The sequence below is a fragment of the Cydia splendana genome, chromosome 1 (assembly GCF_910591565.1).
Source record: "Cydia splendana chromosome 1, ilCydSple1.2, whole genome shotgun sequence".
In the NCBI taxonomy this organism is placed as follows: domain Eukaryota; kingdom Metazoa; phylum Arthropoda; class Insecta; order Lepidoptera; family Tortricidae; genus Cydia; species Cydia splendana.
Genome location: NC_085960.1, coordinates 10,514,596 through 10,538,262, shown reverse-complemented (window position 1 = coordinate 10,538,262; position 23,667 = coordinate 10,514,596). Strand labels below are relative to the sequence as shown.

General features: G+C 35.6%; 3 protein-coding genes and 1 long non-coding RNA gene across 4 annotated transcripts in view; 2 read left to right on the top strand and 2 right to left on the bottom strand.

Annotated features, from left to right (window-relative positions):
* Window positions 1-23,667, bottom strand: part of LOC134796577 (uncharacterized) — a 70,426-nt gene that overhangs the window by 25,975 nt on the left and 20,784 nt on the right. The window lies entirely within an intron of this gene.
* Window positions 1,553-7,917, top strand: LOC134796712 (mucin-2-like). The gene is made up of 7 exons (XM_063768897.1): window positions 1,553-1,772; window positions 2,477-2,517; window positions 2,597-2,735; window positions 3,220-3,711; window positions 5,296-5,342; window positions 5,444-5,582; window positions 5,668-7,917. Exons 1-7 carry the CDS (start codon window positions 1,733-1,735, stop codon window positions 7,572-7,574), a joined length of 2,805 nt encoding a protein of 934 aa, XP_063624967.1. The 5' UTR covers window positions 1,553-1,732; the 3' UTR covers window positions 7,575-7,917.
* On the top strand, window positions 14,625-17,261 carry LOC134790626 (uncharacterized). The gene is made up of 2 exons (XM_063761487.1): window positions 14,625-14,725; window positions 15,987-17,261. Exon 2 carries the CDS (start codon window positions 15,990-15,992, stop codon window positions 16,332-16,334), a length of 345 nt encoding a protein of 114 aa, XP_063617557.1. The 5' UTR covers window positions 14,625-14,725; window positions 15,987-15,989; the 3' UTR covers window positions 16,335-17,261.
* On the bottom strand, window positions 17,310-23,624 carry LOC134790637 (uncharacterized). Its single transcript, XM_063761498.1, has 3 exons — window positions 23,398-23,624; window positions 22,571-22,706; window positions 17,310-18,079 (listed from the first exon to the last, which is right to left on the bottom strand). The coding sequence occupies exons 1-3, from the start codon at window positions 23,470-23,472 to the stop codon at window positions 17,973-17,975; spliced, it is 318 nt and encodes a 105-aa protein (XP_063617568.1). The 5' UTR covers window positions 23,473-23,624; the 3' UTR covers window positions 17,310-17,972.

The window sequence follows — 23,667 nt, the reverse complement described above, 5'->3', positions numbered from 1 at the left end:
ACTGCTAAATGGCTTCGAAAACTGTGGGAAAATTGAGATATGCAAAATATTCTTTGCGGTTTTTAGTCATGTTATAGATAAAATACGACTTTTTTGTTTCGTACACCTTATGCAGAATGTTTTAAGGTAGACGATGGTATAACTAACTCAAAAATGCTTTTTTTTGAGATACCGCCAATTGCTTTAAGAGGGCAGAATACTGTTGAATACGTTACGTGTTTGTGAACTATTAATAATAATGTTTTTTATTAAATCCTTTCGTTAGCAGAAATATCTTGCTAATATTTTACCTTGTAATTATTTAGTCTCTCTTCCTTGTTAATTCAAATGTTTGACTCCCACTGGGGCGACTGGTAGGTATGTTCATAGCAAACATTATTTTTTCTCTTTAACTTATTGTGTCGTTTTTGACTAAATAAGTAGTATTTAAAAATGACAAAGGTCAAAGAGAAAACGCTTGGTGGGTGGTTGGAATATCATGCAGTATTTTATTGAAGTCGAATACAATATGGCAGTCAGGCGATCACGTGTTCCTATATTGTTATTGGATATCTGTCCGCGTACTATTCGCAGGCAAGGCGTGTTGGGTTGTTTCAAGCCGAGAACCGAACCCGCTCACCTCGACGTGACATTGGTAGGTCATGCACTCGACCGCTTCCGGCCTAGTTCCGCGAAGACCGATCCACTTCCTGTCGGACTTGTTTAGATTGGCGGCTTGAAATATATCACATCGATCACTTTAATCAAGTTGTATCGATAATTTATTACCACGTCGGTGGCAAACAAGCAATCGGCCCGCCTGATTGTAAGCAGTCACTGTAGCCTATGCATGTCTGCAACTTCAGAGTTCTTACATGCGCGTTGCTGACCCTTTAAAAACCAGCACACTCCTTTTTTGAAGAACCCCAGGTATTATGGGTATAGTCATTCAAATGCCGCATGTAAAAAAGACGTTAGGTAAGTACCGAGTTATTTTTCCTACATGACATGATACAATGTTTGTAATCCTTCTAGCCTATATAGTTGGTAGTGATCTTGCCTACGAAGCCGGTTCGAATCCCGGTAAGGGCAATTATTTGTGTGTTTATCAAGAATAATTCCAGAGTTACGTATAAGTACAGCTAGGTACCTATAATCGCCGTCTAGTACCAAAATTGTATTGCTTCAGTTCAAACTCGGATAAATCCATTCGACGCTGTCAGCAAATATCTACTCTATTTCTTACCAAATAGTATAATCTGACCCGAGTTAGAAGTTAAGCGAGTCAAGTACAAGCTTTGTTTAGTTAGTTCGGGGCTAGGCTAGGTTGATATGTTTATTTATTTAAGTATATAACATTTACTATTGCAATTTACGTTCATGTATGCTTGCTGAATTTGATTTTAGAATTGGAAACGATGAATATTAGGTCAAGTAACATCCAAAAGTAGTACTTAAAAATCACAAAAAATAATAAGTAAGTATCAATATATTTTATGGGTTCGAGACCAAAAAGCAGTTAAAGTTTATATGCTTTAAAATAAATATTGTATATTTGTTTGATTGTGAAATGTTCTAAGCTTGAATATCGGCATTGTAACTACATAGCTATGTATGTAGTGTGATTTTATAATTTTGAATTACCTACCGTACCGTTACGTACCGTAATAAACAATTATATGTAAAATTATAATTATAACGTATGTATGAACAATTGCAATATGAAATATGAAATTTAAAATATATATGAAATATGAGCATGATGAAATCCGTTTTTGTAAGCTTTATTATTGGTAAGTAATTACTCAATCTTGCTAAGAATAGATATTATATTAATGACAAAATACCTCTAGTGAGCAGAAAATATTTTCTCGAGGTCCTTAAGACGAAACAGGAGCTGAGTTTTAAATATTTTAGGTAAATATACCCGTCTCGCTAACGGAAGCGGCACCTAAAAGTAGTGCGATAAGGACAAGGCGAAAAATCCTGCGTAAAAATCTCAAAAATCGAGGTTTCGTACTCCTCTGTTTCCTCCTTCAAAACTTAACCAATCGTAACCAAATTTGGAAATCTAAATGATTATGAAATTATCTGTGTCGGACCGTTTTGCTTTTTTGGCTAATTGATATCAGTTTTGAATGCCACGTCTCTCATTGCGGTATAGTCAATTAGGCCATTTTGGCCATTTTTGAAGGGCTCTAGCGCCTTAAAAAACAAAAATATCAATAAAAGCAAAACGGTCCGACACAGATATTGACAATATTAATCTGTGTTGAAAAAATCATTGCTCTAGCTTCAAAAACCACGGAGGAAAACGAGGAGTACGTTTGTATGGAGAAATGACCACTCCCGTTGGCTCTTAAGAATGTGTGCACTCGTCCTATTTGTGCTCTAAATTAATTTTATGAATGATTAAGTATGTACATATGTTTAATTATGATAGCCGATGTGAAAATAAAATGTAAGTACTTACTTTAAATTTTCTTTCAACTTTCAGTAACTATTTTAATAATTCAATCCGGTCAACATTTTATAACAGTAAGTATTTTCCAGTTTCAAATATTTTTGTCATACTAAAAATAGTATAATATCGGTGTCCAGTATGTTATTATTTCAGCCACTTCATCATTGTGTTCTCGCCGAAATCTGCAACCACACACGGGTAACGGTTTGCGGACAGGATAAGAAGAATTCCGAACTCCGGATTTTCCACGACGAATGTGATTTGTTTGAGTTAAATTGCGACGGTGGTAGAGGTTCAATATTTTTATTACCTTCTCTTTTTAATTTCGCTTATCGATATAATTCTTAAATGGTGATCGTAGGTATATTTAGTTAAATACAATGAAAATGAACACATTTAAGTCACATGTAACAGCAGGGACTTGCAGTCACAGATTTAAATGGCTAGGTATGAATAAAATAAAGTTGCTAGAAGAGACCGAACTTTGCTTGGAAAACATATAAAAACTCAAAAATGCGCGTTTTCCCGGACATAAGACCTAGCTAGATCGATTTATCGCCCCTGAAAACCTCCATATACCAAATTACATCGAAATCGTTAGAGCCGTTTTCGAGATCCCCGAAATATATACAAAATGTATATACTTAAACAAAAATTGCTCGTTTAAAGGCATTAGATTTTTAGCATGATTGTCCAACTACTAACTATATATCTTGATACAAATCTTATAACTTATTGTGGAAGTCAAGTAGACTAAATGTTTTATTTGTTTTTAGAATTCGTACCAGTTAATTATTCAGAATGTTTTCAACAAGCAAAAAACAAAATGCCAGTAGATATTTATGCAATAAAATATAATAAAAAGATATTGCAGAATATGAATAAAGAAAGGGTGGAAGCAAAGGCGACGGTTACTTTGAAAGGGTTTCGGTTAAGGAATCAAACAATGTCGCTACCTGAAACCACTGTTACTACGACCCCTACTACTTCTACTACTCCTGCTCCTACTACTACTCCTGCTCCTACTACTGCTCCTGCTCCTACTACTGCTCCTGCTCCTACTACTACTCCTGCTCTTACTACTACTACTCCTGCTCCTACTACTAGTACTCCTATTACTACTCCTGCTCCTACTACTACTACTACTACTCCTACTACTACTACTACTACTACTACTACTATGGCGAGAATATCTACAGTCATATTAAAAAAGGAGACGGTTTGGAGAAATGGAAAATTATATATGAAAGTAGTAAAAGGTCTGGTACCTACATGAATATCCTCAAATTACGAACGAGTTGGGTGGGTATAATATAACTAATATAAGTAATTGATCTTTAGAGATCCTCATAACAAAAACTTTCAATGTGCAATATTTTAATATTAAATGTTTAACATGGCTATTTATTATTTTAGTACCTACCGTAATTATTGGTCTTCTATAAACATGTACCCACTGGTGCTGGTAGCCTGGTACAGCGCGTACCTACTTAAGAGGCCGCAGCAAGCTCGGTTCTCCATACAAACGTAGTTACGCTCTCATTTTAAATCGACTAGCGAGCTTGCTCTGATACTTTATACTTACAATAGGATAAGGTATATCTATGGCTGTAATTAGTTATGTAGCTTCAGATAACATAGTTAAAAAAAACAGCGAATTTAAGTTTTTCATACAAAACTTGCTTTTGCTCTATTTCGTTTGTTTTATAAGCTACAGTTATACATTAAACTAATTATAGGCATAGATACTATAGATAGTACCTCATGTCTTTGTATGTGCAAAATTTCATTACAATCCAACAGGTAGTTTTAAAATGATGAGAACGAAACTCCATTTGTATGGGAAGGTGAAATTCGGCAGAGCTTCTTGCTGCGGACTCTTAAATCTGGGTTTCCAGAGACTTTCACAAAACTAAGTGATTCCTATAGATATCCCTGTGACCTTATAACACCTTCGCTTCTAGTGTAACTCGTAACTAAGCATACTTTGCTATACCGCAGTGAATGTGTTATAAAATAAAACGTGGGTTTCAATTTTTTTATACATATGATAATATTTATAAAAAAAATCTTACGCTTTTAGGTGTTAATTAGCATAATTAAACAAATCGACGTCCTCACTTTTTTTTAAAGTGGTTAATAAGGTTACTCTCTTTTTTTAAATAGTTTTAGTACAGAACGATATTAATAACGATGAACAATTAAAATATTTAGTAGTTTCTAATACATAATATACCTACTATATACAAGGTGTAACTACAACTAGGTACTGTTGTAAGTATACCGCAAAATGTGACGTCGATATCTATATTACATTACAAGTTTACAACTTCTGCTACGGATTTGTAACCACCTACAATGGCAGAAATTATACTTAAATACTGAATTCTTGGTGCATGGAAGACGTCTAATTTTGTATTGTTTTAGGTTTTTAGATTTCTATAATTTGTACAAAAAAATAGTTAAGTACTTAAATTGTGTTTATTTAATTCAAGCAAACGCCAAATAATTGTGTAGTTGTGTGGTTTTGCTGGTGTGTTGTCTCAATGTAGTATTGTTATTAGATCAGGACCCTTATTATATTGAAAATTGTTTACCCAGCTGAAATTTATAGTTGTCATAAAAATAGTCACGATTGGCTCGGAGCATTAAAAATAAATACATATATAATAAAACATATGGAGTGAAGCAAAGTAAAGGCGTGTAAACCGATTATTTGAACTTACTACAATAAAACTATGGAAGTAAAACATGAAAACCATACTTGTAATTCGTAAGTGTAAAAAGACTTGTACATTTTTCGCATTATGTTTTACATTTTGACTTTGTCTGATTTAATATTTTTATTTCAGTGTATATTATTCGTACAAGTAGACCATCATGCACACACTTTATACAAGTAGGAGAATATACTTATCTTAATTTTATTTTAAAATTGTAATAGTTATACATATGTAACTATAATGATAGTTAAAAACCAATAATTTGCTAAAATTTTAGCCACTTGACGCTTGCGTGCAATCAGAAATTTGTAACCATACGTGGATTCCTGTTTGTGGACAAAATGAAAAGACTTCAATACGACGAACGTTCGGTGACTTGTGTGACATGTTAGAATACAACTGTGATTTTAAAACAGGTTCGTCCAATTTCTAAATTGTAAACAAAACTTAATTTTGATAATAACCCTAATTAATTAATCATGCCCAAAATTACTTTTTCAGAATACAGGGAAATCAGCCGAGAAGAGTGTGTAAATACAACCACTATATCAGTGCGTAAATCATTATTCACACCCAGTGATACTACTACAGCCTCATATATTTATGATGATGATGATTACCTTACAAATCTCCCTGTAAATGTTACAACAATGTCAACATTTTATTTGAAACCACCCGATGAATCAACGGATGCTGCCACGTTTATCAGTGCAATCTCAGAAAACCCACTGATAAACGTTCTCACACACGGGTTCGAATATAGACGTCAAATCACAGATCCATTATCCTCTTCATATACAAAAAATGAGACCACTTTATCTACGGAGGCATTTAAAGCATGCACTTGTTCAACGTCTGCTATTACCACTACAACGGCAAAGACTACAACGACTACATCGCCTACCACTACAGCTCCTATTACTACAACTACTACTTTGTCTACCGAGGCTTCTAAAGCATGCACCTGTTCAACGAATGCTATTACCACTTCAACAACACCTAGTACCACTACACCTACTACATCGACAACCATTACTCCTAGTACATCTACGACTAATTTATCTACTGATGCATCTAGTGTAACCGATGGTAGAGCATGCACGTGTTCAACAAGTACTCCTACAACAACAATTGAAATTACGCCATCTACTACCACTACAATCACAACACTTACTAGTAATGTGTCTACTGAGTTCTCTAGTGCAACGACAAATACAACAGAGTCTGAAACAACCCCTAATACTATTATGACTACTGTGTCTACTGAGTCACCTAAAGCATGCACGTGTTCAACGCCTATAATTACCACTACAACGGCAGTAACCACAGCTAGTACCACTACAACAATAGCCACCGCACCTAGTACTACTACTACAGCTAGTACATCAGTAACCGTTACAACTCCTAGTACCAATACAACAACTGTGTCTACGGAGTCATTTAAAGAATGCACTTGTTCAGCGCCTACTGATACCACCACAACAACATCGACCACACCTAGTACCACCACACCTACTACATCGACAACCATTACAACTCCCAGTACATCAACGACTACTTTATCTACTGACGCATCTAGTGTAATCGATGGTAGAGCATGCACCTGTTCAACGCCTATAATCACCACTACAACGGCAGGGACCACAGCTAGTACTACTACAAAAATAGCCACCACACCTAGTACTACTACAACAACAGCCACCACACCTAGTACTACTACAACAATGGCCACCACACCTAGTACTACCATTACATCAGTACCTGTTACAACTCCTAGTACCAATCCTACTACTGTGACTACGGGGTTATTTAAAGCATGCACTTGTTCAGCGCCTACTGATACCACCACAACAACATCGACCACACCTAGTACCACCACACATACTACATCGACAACCATTACAACTCTTAGTACATCAACGACTACTTTATCTACTGAGGCATCTAGTGTAACCGATGGTAGAGGATGCACGTGTTCAACATCTACTTTTACATCAACAATGGAAACGACGCCGTCGACGCCATCTACTACAACTACAATCACAACACCTAATACTAGTGTGTCTACTGAATTAACTAGTGCAACGACAAATACAACAAAGTCTGATACAACTACAATGACTACGACAACAGTCCAGTCGTCAACGCCATGGAAAGGCTGTGGACATCCCGGATGCGATATAGTGGCCACTTGGGCGACAACAGTTAAAGGAGAAACGAGGGACTATTATCAGATTCTTAGGAGCAAATATGGCCATCTTCCTCTCAGGAGAAGGAAACATATTCAAGCATTAAGATCCTCCACTCGTTATCCTCCAGGATTTCCGTTTTCAAGGCCTCGTCTTCGTTATCGTTTTCGTCCTTTGGGTCCTTATAAGCAATTTTATGGACGTCATGTCGAAGGCTAGCTTTATCTATCTACTTAACAATGAGATTATATATTATGACGAAGAACTCGTGGCGTGGGAGCGGTAATGTCAAGGTAGGTACATTAACGGAGCCCTGATTTTTATCGGATAAAACTTACATTAAGTGTCCAATTACAACACAGAAATGTTGAGATTTGAATGTTGGCTGTAATCAACATGCGTGGAAATTTAATTTATGTGTATCTAGATTCTGCCGCATATTGATATTTTAGTGAACTCTACCATTATAATCGGTTTAATGGTATGAAACGGTCGAATTGATAAACTTCTCCTTTTTTGTAGGCGATTAAAAATGACAGGTGTCTTTGGTACTGATTTAATATGGTAACTTAATATTTTATAAGAAGTTAAATGTTGTAGTAAAGTAAAGTAAAAAAATACTGTAGCACAGAGAGGGTAGGAGTTAAGAAAAGGATGTTTAATAAATAAACATAATTTTAAATATTGAAACATCAGACAATTATCCTCTCCTAAAAATGTCTCCCTGTGAGTCCCGTTACTTCGAAATTTCACCACTCAGTTTTCCGTTTTGACAGCTACATTTTTCTTCTGAAATCCGAATAATCCAACTAAATAAAATTCTTCGAGAAAGTATTCTTATATTATATCTTCTAAGCTAAGCGATTTACTTCTAGGCAGCACCTACAAGGTGCTTCGGCACGCCTTACGATACTATGAGTATACTCGTATGTTATTAGCGGCATGACCTCGTTCGCATTGCATTGAACTTGGCCAAGCAAGTTGCCGGTTTAGGTACTTCATCACAGAGAAAACATTCTGACGACGTGTTGACGCCACGTACCTACTGTTACCGGGTGAAGGACCGTTTACCAATAAATGGCATTTTATTAAATATTTAGGTAAAACCTGGCACATGTTACGATGTAATTTACAATGTACCTTATTTGATACTTGAAGACTTCTATCCGTTTTAAAAGACCTAACCAACGACCAAAAAAAAAACCACTGAAAAAAAAAATCTTTACTTTACGCGTAAGGGAGATACCCTATAGACCCTTTATTTTTTTGTTTATAACTTACATCTTATGATTTAACAAACGAATGACAAATAACAAATTTGGATCTATATCTAGGGTTTGCAATATCCGCCCAGTTTTGTATCCGGATATTTCGGATATTAATTATTTTACGATCCGGATATCCGGATAAAACGGATAATTCGAATACTCACTTTTTATTTAAGAAATCTCTCATGAACTCAATAAAAAGTGTAATATAATACAATTTTATGTATACAAGGCTATGTAACAGCAAGTATTTAAGCTATTTTTGGCGTTCTACCTTTTCGCCGATGCTTTTAAGTTGATGTGCAAGTGCAAACAAACAGCTGATGTAACCATGAGGTAAGGTTAGGTTAGTTAAGTTGGTACGAGTTATTGTGTTGAGTTGCCACGTGATGTGATAATGGCAAAATGCCATAAGGCAATAAATTATATTCACCAAGAACTAAAATAATTTTCGGTAAAGATTTCTTACACAAGCTTTGATTGCTTAATTAGATATGGTCGAACGGGTGACACAAACTATATTTGCAATAATTTACTATGTTACGGCGATACTTCAACCCCTTCATTTAATATTGGCAGTCTGCGCTGCGAAATTCATTTCTTGGTAGAGTTTTTGATAATATTTAGAGAATTTTCTAACTGTTAGAACAGTACAGTCTCTTATTGTTGAGATTTTACATTGCATTTAAAGTCAATCAAGGTTTCCATTACAGATTTATTCAAATCATCATCATTCAATTTAAGAGCTGGGCTCTTGTCGGTGCAGCGTGATGAAGTTGTCTCCACCTTGGTCGATCCGAAGCCAGCCCCTTAATGTCTTGGTACGACACGGTCCCTCATGCTCCTTCACTTGGCTCATATAACTCTTTCTTCCCCTCTACCTCCTTAATTTTATTTTCCCTTCTATGATGTTTCTGATGAAGTGATCGTGTCGTAGCATGTGGCCGATCATTTTTCCTCTTCTATTTATTCAAATACAAAATTCTAAAACCTTCTTCATCATTCTACTAAACCCTACTGCATTTAGATCGGCAGTTTAATATCAACCGAAGTCTTCCTCCGTTGGACCAAACGCGAACTAAAATGATTAGTTCTGTTTGCACTTTTTTATTAATGTATTCGGACGCTAACAATAATGACAGCGCATCACGTCACGTAATGTTTGAAAGGAACACGGTACTCGTACACTTAAAGTTACTTTTACGGAGCTAGGTCGATCTGCATACGATTGTGGAAATAAGGGAGTAGACGCCAATCAAGGAGTAATGAATAAACAGTTTTATAATGTAAAAATGTATCCAAATAAATAAAATCAACCGACAACATACAACTCTCAACGTTTTTAAAATAGTTTTCTTTAAAATTGTATTATTCGAATTATTCATTTTATCCGGATATCAACTTAATCTAAATCCGGATACTAACTTGTACGGATATCCGGATAAAACGGATATCCGGAAACCCGGATTGCAAGCCCTATGTATATCCAATAGGAGTAAGTGTTTATGATTTGCTTAATTATATTGGATTAGCAAATTGGTCTATTAGTACAAGTCTTTCCGGGTTTGATTTCCGATCACAACATATTTCAAGGTCGCCTTGCGGACACGATATTGCGGATGCGGATAGTGCCTCTATCTGCTAAAAATGCCGTCCGACGACGTATAATAAAAATACTTAATTAAATCATCATATGGAATTGCATAATATTTGATAAAAATTCAATGTCAACAAAACAACGCCATAGTTAAATTATCTAATGGTCAAGGGAAGAGGCAAAGTGTTCAAAGAGCTTGACTCAAATCTAAGCATAACTCACACCTCACAAGTTCAAACTGACAGTGTCACATACAATGTCATGTGACCAAATAACGTAGCCACGGTAGGTGGTAAAGGTAACATATAAATTGCAGCGTTTAGCTTCACCGCGATATATCCCATACAAGTTGATAACAGTTGGCATACTTTGCTCGAAGTCTAGTTACTCCCCAAGTCCTCATAATATATAATATGTAGTAAGTAGGTATATATTATGGAAGTGATCATGCTTTCAGTAAAGTTTTCATCAAGAAGATTCATAATAGTACATTACGATACAAGTGCGAAAAGTAGGAAATTCGCAACGAGTGGCGATACATTAAAACGACTATATATGTACTACTATGTATTAGCAAAAAATAGGGTAAGAGTGGGTATTACCTACTGCGGATGTAAGTATTATTGTGGATTTTTATAGGCCACCAAAATGAAGGAAAAACGGGGGAAGTAATATGTGTAGTCGCGTATTTTGGCATAGTTGTAGGGAATGGTGTATTAAACAATATACTAAAAGTACCGGAGGGTGGGGGTGAAGCTAACGGGTAGGGCGGGGTTTAAAGGTCCCTTTTTATATTTTCCCGTAAATAATTCGCAAACGGTAGCCCATAACAAAAAATTGTCTTATACGTAAATAATCTGTATAAAATTTCCTACAAAATAGATACACAGGTTGTCCCTAAAATTAAACGTTAAACTGGTACTGGAGGTAGGACATGCACCCTAGTAGTAAAAATTTAATGGCGGCCCGCAGCCAATGCTGGATTATTCCATCAAAGGATAAGTTCAGAATCAACTATTTATTTCGATTTCAATATTGAAGCAGCGACGGGAAATTTATTATATCAATTGACTGTAAGTGGAAGTGCCTATTAATTAAATCTCAGACAGGTTAATATAAAATGTATGATTCTTCTCAACCGTATTTTACGTTTACCGTGCGCCGTGCATCTCATTACATGATTCACAATGACCCGCATTCCATTCAAAGCTTCGATACATTTTGCATTTCAATTCGAGTGCTTCTGCGGGTACGAGCAACTAACGGTATATTTCGTATGGGTTTGGGTTTAGTACGCGTAGCAGCAACAGTAATTTGAAAATATATATATAGTATATTCTATACCCAAACATGTACAAGGCGGCACTACTGTCCCAGCAAGTGCTGCGCTACTGCTTGAGGCTGCATATATGCGTTTGCGCAGGTTCACGTGATGCCGAGCGGCGGCCATGGACCAGATTCCTCATTAATTGCTCTTGTTATCACCTGATTATTACTATGTTGATTACACTAATTGTTATTATCTGCTCTTATTTGATCACTGCGAAAATAGTGTTAAGCCTTCATCGTCTTTTTTGTAACTTTATTGGTACAAGCTTTTATCGCCATATGTGGGCACATCTTAAAACTGGCAATCTAAATATAATTTTTGTAGTTTATCACAGAGAAAAGTTATACCCAAAGATATATATAAGACTATAGACCAATCAATATATTTACGTCTATGTGTACCTATACCTATCTGGACTGGAGACACAGTCATGTTGAGAGTCTTAATTCTGTAGGTAGCTCGTACATCTATATAAAAATAATGTGACAGACCTAGCTCTAAGGTATCAAGGGTTTTTTTAACTATACAGTTATACTATACTGTAGGTACTGAACTACTATCAACGGAAATGGCATCGGCCATCAATTAAAGAAGGAATGGAAAAGGGTGTTAGATACTTGGTTTTAAACGACGAATACGACGTTTCGTTCACTAGATTATGTAGATAGCAAGGCGAGCTACAGTGACCCAATTGTGAGATTAATCGAGTGCCGGCATTTTCTAATTGGGTTCGGATAGGTAATCGTTTGCATGTTATATGGATTAATCAGGGCATGGGCAAGTACTACTTGTATTTGTACATACATATATTAGAACGGTTTAAGAAACGATTTATTCATATGACACAATTCTCTTTCAATGATTTAATTTTTAACACGTAGGTATGTAGAGTTACACCAAGAAAAGTCTGCAACGGTTTTGTTAGCTCACGCAGTGTGGGTGTTGTTTTAGGTAAACGTCAAACTTCTATGAAATTATGACGTAAGTATAAATAACATTTACACTGCTATCAAAATCGTTGCAGGCTTTTCTTGGTCTAACTCTAGTTGCATTTATCGCTACATGTTCATCATTATGGCAATCTTCTATATATCCATCTTCAGACCAGCTTGAATATAACCGACACATATAGGTATGTATTATAAGTATTACCGATGTTACGTACTCGTACTTAATCAGTAATAATCGCTGAGGGTGTTCCAGCTTCGATCGCGCCACTACGTGCACTTCAACTCTTTTGTGGTGCGCGTGCCGCGACTGCTGCAGGAGACCATCGAGTGCGCCGACTTCTGGCCGAAAGGTGTCGTGTTTCGGAGGTTCCGGGGCAAACTGCCGAATCCGACACAAGAACAGCCGATTCAACGGAGCCACGCCGTTTTGTCGCATAAATAGTGTTTAGTTTTTAAGTTTATAAAATATATATGTATGTTAGTCTGTAAGGTATTTGTAATATGGGCCTTGTTGCCTGACTTAAATTTTAAATAAATAAATAATATATCTTAAGTCAATTTGGGACCGGGAACTGGTTCAAAACTTGTTTAGGTGAATTTTTAGGCAAAGACAAACATTTACACAAACAAAAACAACAAAGATAAACATTTTAAGTTCATTAAGTTCAAATAAATTTTTAATTAAAATGTTATGGCATTTTACGAAATGGTTAAATGTATTTTTCATATCTCATGCTCTGAAAGTGGGTCGTTGTTGTTCTAAAAGGTGCGCAGAAAGTGATACGTTTATGCTCTAGCGCAGAAAAGTGGTGTACTCCTCTGCGTCCCCGTCCCATGAACAACTGGGTGGAAACAAAATGGAAAAATAGTGTCTTTATTTCCTCGTCTGGAACAATTGGTAATTCTTTAATTTTAAAAATCCCACGTTGATCCTTATTTTATAAAAAATGATGTAAGTAATTTGTTAAAAACAAATTATTCTTGATTTCTTTCGTTGAATTCTATTTACTCGATTTCATAAAGCGGGAACCAAAAGGAATACACCAAAAATCTTTTTTTTAAACCTTACGCTTGCGTAAATGAGCAAAGGCAGAATCTTATACAGCCACAGTTAAACGTTTGTACGATATTAAATTGGGTTTTAAAGTTATTTAGAACTATATTCATTAAAATAAAATACAAGATAAAAAATTCTTATATTATTAATTAAATTGTTATTTAATATTAAAAATACTTTTATCATATTATTACGTGATGCGGCGCACTATGGTCGCGGTGCGGTCCGGTAGTCTGTTGCGGCTTTTAGAACGAAAAAGTATAAAATTAAAAAAGTACGAGGCAATCCCGCTCATTTTCATACTATAATGAACAAATTATTTTAAAATTGTTGTAGTTAGTTAAAAAATGTGTGTTTTCGTAAATATTGCAATCTAAATGATTTTGGCTAGGGGTGATTAATCTTCACGCATGTAAAGTCTCCGATTGCAAGTAAGTCCTAAGGAAAAAATCATGGCCGTAAGTCTGTTATGTACTTCAATTACTGATTTTGCGAAATTGCCTTGTCTTGTTTGGTTTCCTCGCATTCGATATGAAAAGTAGAGTGTTTAACTCGGGTGAAAGGCACCGTTTCTGTCTCGGACTATTGGCGCTCTCACTGCGTTCGAGCGCCAAACTACCTCGACAGAAATGGGTGCCTTTCAACCCTTGGTTAACAATCTACTAATTATAACTAGTGCCCTTTCAGATAAGTGTTTCTTTTATTAGCTCTCGTATGTATAAGGTGGTAGTTATGGGTGGGATTGGGAAAAGATGAATGGCTTCCGTAAACGGTATAATTATGTAGATATATCTCTGGAAAAAGTTGGAAGGATGACTTACAAACATACTGAATTCGTCTATTAAATATCATTATCACACTCATGCAGTCAGTCCGTACCTAATAATTGTAAAGCACTGAACCGGACGTGGCATATAATATAACGGCTACTAACGAAAACTTAACTGTCTATATAAATCGCGGACATATAACAGGTTACATAATTAGCAATAATTTTGGTTATTCAAAACATCCTTGCGAAGAGGAGATTTGTAGAATTCCCAGTAGGTGGAAGTGGTCCCGGAAGCTCGGCAGAAGGTTAACGCAGGCTATATAATAGTCGCGATGCAGGCGCGGGCGCACTCAGTAGTACGACGCGCGTTGTGACCGTGACTTTTGTTTTCAAAACGTAAGTGTTAACGGTTTTGTTTTGAATTGATTCGTGTTTGAAACCGTGATTTATGTTTGTTTGGGTTGGCAGTGTTCTATTTGACAGTGTTATCAAAAGCCACAGTTGAAAGGATTTTTCAGTCGTCTCTCGATTACCGCGATTGTTTATAGGTACCAGCTTTAAACCCGATTTCTCAGTACCTATGTAGCTTTATGGGAGTTTTCAGAAAATAGTGTACCCAATTAAGCGTAAATTGTTAAGAAAAGCTAATCAATCACTGACAGTTTTGTGATGATAATAAAGCAATAAATTTCAATAAAAACTATGGTTTTGGTGTTCATTTCATAAACTATTGCAATGTAAAAACAGTCTATTCCCATAAAGATTTAATGACTAATTGTCGTCACAAAACTGACAGCGATTAACTTTCTTAAATACTCGTGCCAATTGGTATAGGGCGACATAATACAATATATTGTGCTAAGACAATTAATTGCAAAGCCGTGTTCACGCGTAAACTAAGGTCTTCAAGGTCAATTACAAACTTTTTATCTTAATTGAAATGTTGCAACTGATTAACAATTATGTACCTACCTATTTTGTGATGAATGGGTATTTCTGTTTAAAGTTGTCTTGCATTTTAGATTTTGGAATTTTTATATTATTTCCACTCAGAATCACGAGCTCTTTCGATCTTAATACAAGAAAAAAGTGTCTCAAAATTTCATACAAATTCTTGTTGTCTGTTTTGTTACGGTCATAGAAAAATTTTGGGGACACGTTTTTTCTCCGTAAAAATGGAAAAAGCTCGTGATTCTAAGTAGAAATAATATAAAAATTCCGAATTCTAACACAAAAAAAATGGTATAACTTTAAATAGAAATGCCCGAATACAGTAAATTGATTTAAATATATTACCTAATGTAAAACGTTGTACCTACTGTACGATACATGTGCGAACAAGTAATTCACACGCTCGTGTCGATTCAAAACACTCCCTAAGATTTGGATACAATACTTAAGGATGACTCACGTTAGACCGGGCCGTGTCCGGGCCGGAGCTTCCGGCGCTTACTTTTCTATGACATGACAGGGGATCACGTGACGCTTTCCATAGAAAACGATGCACCGGACGCTCCGGCCCGGACACGGCCCGGTGTGACGTGAGTCATCCTTTACTCGTAACTAAAACTAAATAACTTTACGAAGTCTTTCACTGCTTTAATATATATTATGTATATGTATTGACCTAATAATAATTTTGTTCCTGTAATTTTAGACAATGCGCTGCTTAATTCTCCTTGCCATCGTGGCTGCAGCGCACGCGCACCCTGCGCTCATCTTTACCCAGGCGCTGCAGCCAATCGGAGTTGAGTACGCCGAGAACGCTGGTCCACTTGTTCGCCCGCATCCCGCCGTCGAACAAAACGCCGCCCGGGACGCTCATCTACCGCGTGAACTTCTCAAGTCTCGAGACTTCTATGACAATCCAGCGATTGCTGAAGCTTTGGCGAAAGAGTCGTGGTTCACCAACAAGGAGATGCAGGTCGTTGAGAGGGAGGCTGAAAAGATCCCTAGGGAGAGGATCTATAAAATTGTGAAGAGCGCTGGCTTCTTAGATCAGTAAAAGTTATTTATGATCGTAATTACATCGCTCGGAATGTTTGCGATGTTAATTAAGTACTTACTTCACAAGGTTTGAACTATTGAACCTGACTCAAATGTCGACTAATGAGTTATTGAAGGTATCAACATTATGCCATCGTGTTAAAAGTCTTTATTACGTAGGTAATTATTTAAAAATGTTTTTTTTTAGAATACTTTTTACTATTTATTGTTTTTTGCATAGTATGTCTACCTATGGAATTAACAGTCAAAAGAGTCAATACATTTAGTTGTACTTTAATGTGTGAATGTCCTTTGTTTTTTGTAAATATTATATACTTAACTTATATAATATTAGTACTTAACTTAATAATGTTTACTACAACAATATTGTATATAAATAAAATTAGAAGATATAGAGTCAATAGTGTACAACACTCATACCAGTACTTAAGTAGTACCTACAAAAACTTGTTTACATGCACGCATATAATTTAAATGTTTATGTAACTAATTTTAATTTAGGAGTGTGAAGGTAAACATGCCCTTATGTTATTTGTTTGTTAGTTTCATCGTTGTATATATTTAAATATTTAATGCGATTTTGATTTAACTAGGTATATTGATGGATTGTTAGGTAGGTACTAAGTATATAATTTAAACGCGTATTACTTATGCAGGTATTGTGTAGAAGGATTGGATTATATTTTTGTATGACTTAGTTACATTGAAAACAAGTTACTGTTTTTCATATGTCACGAGAGTAGGTATTATTGTGGTTGTTGTTGGGTTGTATGAAGGGCGGCTAGTATCTACCTGTTGCCATACAAAAATACAATTCTTCTTATAAATTGTAGATTAAAATAAAGAAAAGCTGTGATCTCGAACAATAAGTACGTAAACGTAAGTTATTGCTCTTAAATAAAAATAAAACGAATTATTTGATAAATCAACTACTTTTAATTATATTGTAACAATCTCTTTAAAATTAAATGTTCTAAATGGAATGCCGGATGATGATGGTAAGTTAACTATTCATAATGATCAAATCCAAATGTTGGCTGTAAGGGGATTTTTTTATGAATTATGAATTCGATTTTTGTGATAAGATATACTGCATTCAAAGATTTACAAAAATCCCATACCCGGTCGTATTATTATGGAAAAGATTAGTCTAGGAAGTAGGGACTATACGTGTTAAATAAGGAACTATGTTGTTACGACCAAATGAAAATGGCGCACCTCGTACCTAATTTTGTTAACTTAACAAAAAAGTGTCCCAGAACGGCAGCCGGAACATTTTCATGAAAAAAACCGCCATTTATGAAGTTTTGTTTATGTATTTTTTCTTATTTAAAAAATCAGCCTTGTCGTTCTTAAAAGAAATCTTACACAAATGGACCAGTTTATCTAAAAAAATAATTTCACGTAGGTAATAGTGTTTCAGTTTCCCTTACTGCCTTATTTCAATTATCTAATAATCTTGTACAATCAGCCGCAAAAGTGCATGGCGACTTTATCAATGAATTCATTCATAATTTCTCCATGCAATTTCGCAGCTCACTGTACGTCGTTCACGTGATTTTCATAACACACATTATATAACTAGTTTCTAGTTTGAAGTTAGTTGGACTGTTCGTTCAGGTATTAGCGAATAAATTCAAACTTTATTGATCCCGTCGCAACCCTCGCCATAAGTAGGCCTCTTGAAGGACCTGCCCCTCTTGCACGTAACCCAACATTCGTGTACTGGTTTTTGAACAAAATCTGAAAATCATCAAGAGAAAAACTCATCGATAAACCGCTATAACAAGTTTGAGGATGTACATAAAGTAGGTATAAAAATATATTTCACAAAACATACTCATAACTGACCATTGACGGACGATATGCATTTGCAAAAGTTTAACGAATTGTCAATTAACAGTGTATGGGCCCGATTCGGATTTTGAAATAGACATCTTTTAGACATCACCAAGATACGATAACGATATGTTTAAGATCTAACCTGTCAAATTTGACATTTGCGCGATTCTGGAGATACTGTTGAACGATTTCCACAGGATATGACTTAGAGATCCAATTCACATCTAATAGATATCTTACTCTATCTAACGTAAAAGTGACATTGGTTGCCCGAATTGCGCTGCAAAAGAGAACTATATCTAAACTATAACGTATCTAGAATGGATCTAGTACGTGTCGTCTCTTGTGAATATCTTGAAGTTCGAATACGGCAGTATGACTTTTTAAAGTTCACATCTCAATGAATTAAATTATAATAACCAGGCAAATGGCACATAGCATTATTATAAACTAGCGACCCGCCCCGGTTTCGCACGGGTTACACAAAACCTTAAACAAAGTATACACCTAATCCTTCCTAAAAAATTACTCTATTGATGCCTATCAAAACCGCATGAAAATCCATTTAGTTGTTTTTGGTTTATCGCGACACACATAATACACACAAACAGACAGACGCGCCAACGGGGGACTTGTTTTATAAGGTGTAGTGTAGGTGAGGCGTAGGTAATTACAGCTGGAAACAATTGAGATATCTTGGCAATTATTAGGGCAGGTAGGAACTGTACACTTGTACCTACAGTCAAGAGTTATATTATGAGGACACACATATTACTCAAAAATATATCCCGTACCTAGTTTAATACAGTAAAATTATACATTTAGCGTTTGCGTCAAATCCGGTAGTTCTTATTTTTTGCAGACTTATTTATGATGTTGGTCCAATGAATAATCCAAGTTGGTGACCTCGAGCGCTGAACGCAACTTTGTCAAAAATCGAAAAACCTGCGAAAATTTCGGTTTTTGTTTAGTTTTGGGCGATTCTAACCCTAAAATACTAGTTTTTGATAGTACTTTCCTTAGACGTTTTTAAAGAAGACTAAATTTGCTACAATACGAGATTTGAACGGTATCTGTAGATTGAATAGTTTCCGAGATAAAGGCTTTCAAAATTTAGATTTTTTTGAAATTGAGCTCGTAAGCTAAGTGAGTGCAGTGAGCATGCACTTTTGACTCAGGCGATGCCGCTTGGCACGATTGTTCCTAAGGTCAAACAAAGCTGATTTGGCCCAGTAGCTACGAGATCGTACCGTGCATACCCCCCAAAAAGGGAGGGGAAAGGGTTGGATCCCCAGGTCCAATCTAAGCTATATTTCTTCCTACTCTTAGGAGCTAGGGCACGTTATATATATCATTTTCATATAATTTAGGGATGTAAACATTATATTCATACGTTTAAAACGCCAAGTTAAGTGTTTTTTTAAAGATTTTTAACTTTTGACTTTGGCCATAATTACATTTCTATGGAAATCGTCAGTCAATCCGCTTCATATTTTTACAAAAAAATGTATGAATGCCTGCTTTGAAGTGATACTTTATAGAATAAGGAAGCCCTAAATTATATGAAAACCATATAAAACTTGCCCTAGTTGCTAAGAGCAGGAAGAAATATAGCTTAGATTGGATCTGGGGATCCGACCCTTAACCGTCAAAAGTGCATACTCACTGCACTCATTTAGCTTACGAGCTCAATTTCAAAAAAATCTAAACTTTGAAAGCCTTTATCTCGGAAACTATTCAATCTACAGAGAAAGTTCTAAACTCGTATTGTAGCAAATTTAGTCTTCTTTAAAAAGGTCTAAGGAAGATACTATCAAAAACTAGTCCTTTAGGGTTAGAATCACCCAAAACTAAATAAAAACCGAAATTTTCGCAGGTTTTTCGATTTTTGACAAAGTTGCGTTCGGCGCTCAAGGTCACAAACTTGGATTATTAATTGGGCCAACATCATAAATAAGTCTGCAAAAAATCAGAAGTACCGGATTTGACGCAGAAGAGCCACGTTACAAAATTCTACAATTTCACTGGATTAGTTCGCCATTTATGTTAGCGAATTAAGAAGTATGGCACCTATTTTTGAGTAATTTGTATGTATACATGTTTTTACACTTTACTGTTTGTAAATGTAATTTATAATACATATTATCTACCTAATAACACTCAGTTAAAATCTTGGTCCACTGGATTCGACTTTGAAGAAGTTATTTTGAGTGTAAATAATACGCAGCAGCATTTCGAATTTGTTTGTGGAACGACTATGTTTGCTTTTATTCCGCTAGCACAGCCTTGTATTACGCTAACTTTGTGGCAACAAACGATTTCACAATCGCATATTTAAATGGAGTGCTTGTTGTAAGATTTGCTTTACAGATTTTATTTTAGTTGGTTTTAATACTTTATATTTTAAGTAAATAAGTACTATTTTGTGGTAAAAATATGAAAGCCAAACACAGAATACACAAGTTGATGGCAGTATTTGCAGTCGATATCCACAAGCAAAAAAGGCGAGTGTTTTGGAATTGCCTTTATGAACGTAGGTATTGCTTAATTAAATCTGTAACACACAACGTTTTACAGTGATAGAGACCCATCGCATGTGTGAGGGAAAGTGGTACTTTATGTGCCTATGCAGTAAACACTTGCATTGCACGGCATTCTGAGTGTGATCGCTAGCTGTTTGGACTCCCCCATAGCGAGACACTGGAATAGTTTGCATGTAAATAATTGACTGAATTTTAACTATTATTATTATTTATTTTATGTTTGTAATTCCAAAATGTACCTTTTATTTTTTGTGTAAGACTGAATACTTTAATTTTTAATTTTTAATTTTATTATTTTAATCATTTTTAATAATGTATTGTTTTATTATTGTGTACGTAATTTTAATTATTTTAATTTAATATGGATCATCTGTTATCTGCAATAAAGAATTGAATATGAATATGAATATTGCATTGTAGGTACACGTACCACGTTAAAGACATAATAAAATATTTTGCGATCTTACTTGATTGGGGTTTTTCGATTAAATAAAACAGATATTTTGTCTCATTCCGAAATTGATTGCCTACCTACTTGTTGTGATACGATTACAAAGAAATAAAAGCTACCTATTTAATTTTAATCATACTGCTGAAGAAACATCCCCAGAGTATTCAGGCGTTGGCGCCTATGTGGGCGTTAGACTGCCCAGTATAGAATGAACCTAAAACTTCAACTGAGTGTATCGTACGGACAACGTATTTCATAGAAGTTAGAAATATTTTATCGCGGGCTTGAGGTCTTTTTAAAATAGCTCATGACACGGAGAGGATATTATTATATTACAAGACTACGACGTCATTCCTGTAAGTGTATACATATTATATTGTAAATTTAGGAGTTGAAAACCAAGATAGCTTTTCATTAGATGATATTTATATAAATTTATTGCCGGTACCTTGCTATCTTGGAAAATCTTAAAGCTTCAAGGGAAGTGAGTTTACTTTTGAATTTATCAAGAGAGCGGTCGTGTGCTTCTGACAAGTTTCTGATTGGGTTACCCATCCATTCATCAGATAATCACTTATCTTTCTCGCTATGTATTATGTACGTTAAACTATATCACTACACTTTATAAAACAAAGTCCCCCGCCGCGTTTGTCTGTTTGTGTGTGTGTATGTTCGCGATAAACTCAAAACCTCCTTAACGGATTTTCATGCGGTTTTCACCGATCAATACAGTGATTATTGAGGAATGTTTACGTGATAATTTGTTAATTTGGGTAACCTGTGCGAAGTCGGGGCGGGTCGCTAGTAAGGAATATGGATAACAGACAAATAATATTAGGTATAATGTTTCAAACACAGTTACTACAATATTCCCTAAAGATATTGTATGATAATTACATGTGTTGTCTCGGTAGTCGTCATATTTAGACCTGTATACATACCTACTACTTTCTACCGTCAAATGATGGTATTTCGTTAACATGACAGTTTTTGTAACACTGAAGATGGTGGATATGAACCGTGACTAACATATATGGTATGGTCACGGGTTCAAACGAATTAGGTTGTTAAAAACCTACGTAACATATATGTTTCGGTTAGGAGGTACGAACATAATATACTGTTCTTTACAAATTGTATATATTCGGAAAATTTCGACCCGTACCGCCGTGACTCGGGTGACCTAGTACTCCTAGTAGTTATGGTGTCTGCCGCGAATGCAGAAGACGCTGGTTCAATTCCAGCCCTGAGTATTGGAGGTCTTGATCATTTTTTCTTTCGTATATGACATCTATTTCAGTTTGCCTACGCTATGTTACCTATGTCAAATCTTTACATAATATTTGAATAAACCCTAAGTACATGAATGTATTATATTAAATCACATGGTAGTCGTACCTTTCCGGCTGTCGCAGTTGAACTCGTGCATGTCGCAGGTGTCGATGAATGTCCGCAGCTCGCCGCACGAGTCGATGCCGCACATCGGCACCTGGTCGTGGCGACAGATGTCCGCTATCTTACATTCCTCCTCCAACTGAACAGACCATATCATTCCTTTTTAAACATTTTCGTATGATATGACACTCATCGTAAGCAATTAGGTGTTATTCATTACCAGTGCTGGATTAAGATACTATAAGGCTTTAAGCATTTCTAGACAATGGTGTACCTTTGTCTCCGGGAGCATCCTTCAGATTCGATCGATTCCTGAGATTTTGGTGCACCCTAGACAAGACGTAGTGCCTTAATAAACTCCTTACCTACTTAATTCTGAACTGTTTTACAATCATAAAAGCTAAGGCAACGACAACGTCGACAACGAAGCATAGACTCTTGAGTATTAGCTTAACTTAGATAAGTCATCAGAGCAGTGGAGTCGTGGATCGACGTAGGTGAAAATAATAAACATTAAGCCAAGTTTAATGAGGCAACACTGTAACTAAAGTAGGTAAGGTAGTCAATTAGTTAATCTCTCTTGGGATAAAGCTGAACTTTAATGAACTAAGTGTGTTTGGATAAACTTAGGTTTCCACGCTATAAGTGTTCATTGAAAGTTTGACTTTTAAATTATAGGTAGGTTACCTACCTAAGGATAAGTACGGCAATAGGTATTAAAATTTTAAGTAATTGAACCATAACCTGTTAACAGCTTATTTCTTCCATTAAGAATTACTTTCGTCACTATTACCAAATATAATAATAATAATGCCAAACCTTAACTTTACCTTGGCTTTTTCAATGTGTGCGTTGCAATGGTGGATTATCAGTGTACAACATAGCAAATGAAGGAAAGTCAGCATTTCTTCTCATGTGCTCTTCATGTTTATTTTTCGTTTTACAAATGTTTGCTTTTCCGCCGCGGCCTTAGTCGGATCATGGCGATGAAATGTTATCGATCGTAATAAAATATACTGCTTCAAAACTTAAGCATGTACTAACTGGAGTTGCAACGATTTATCACAAGTATGTTATTGACGCCGTATAAGTATAATGAT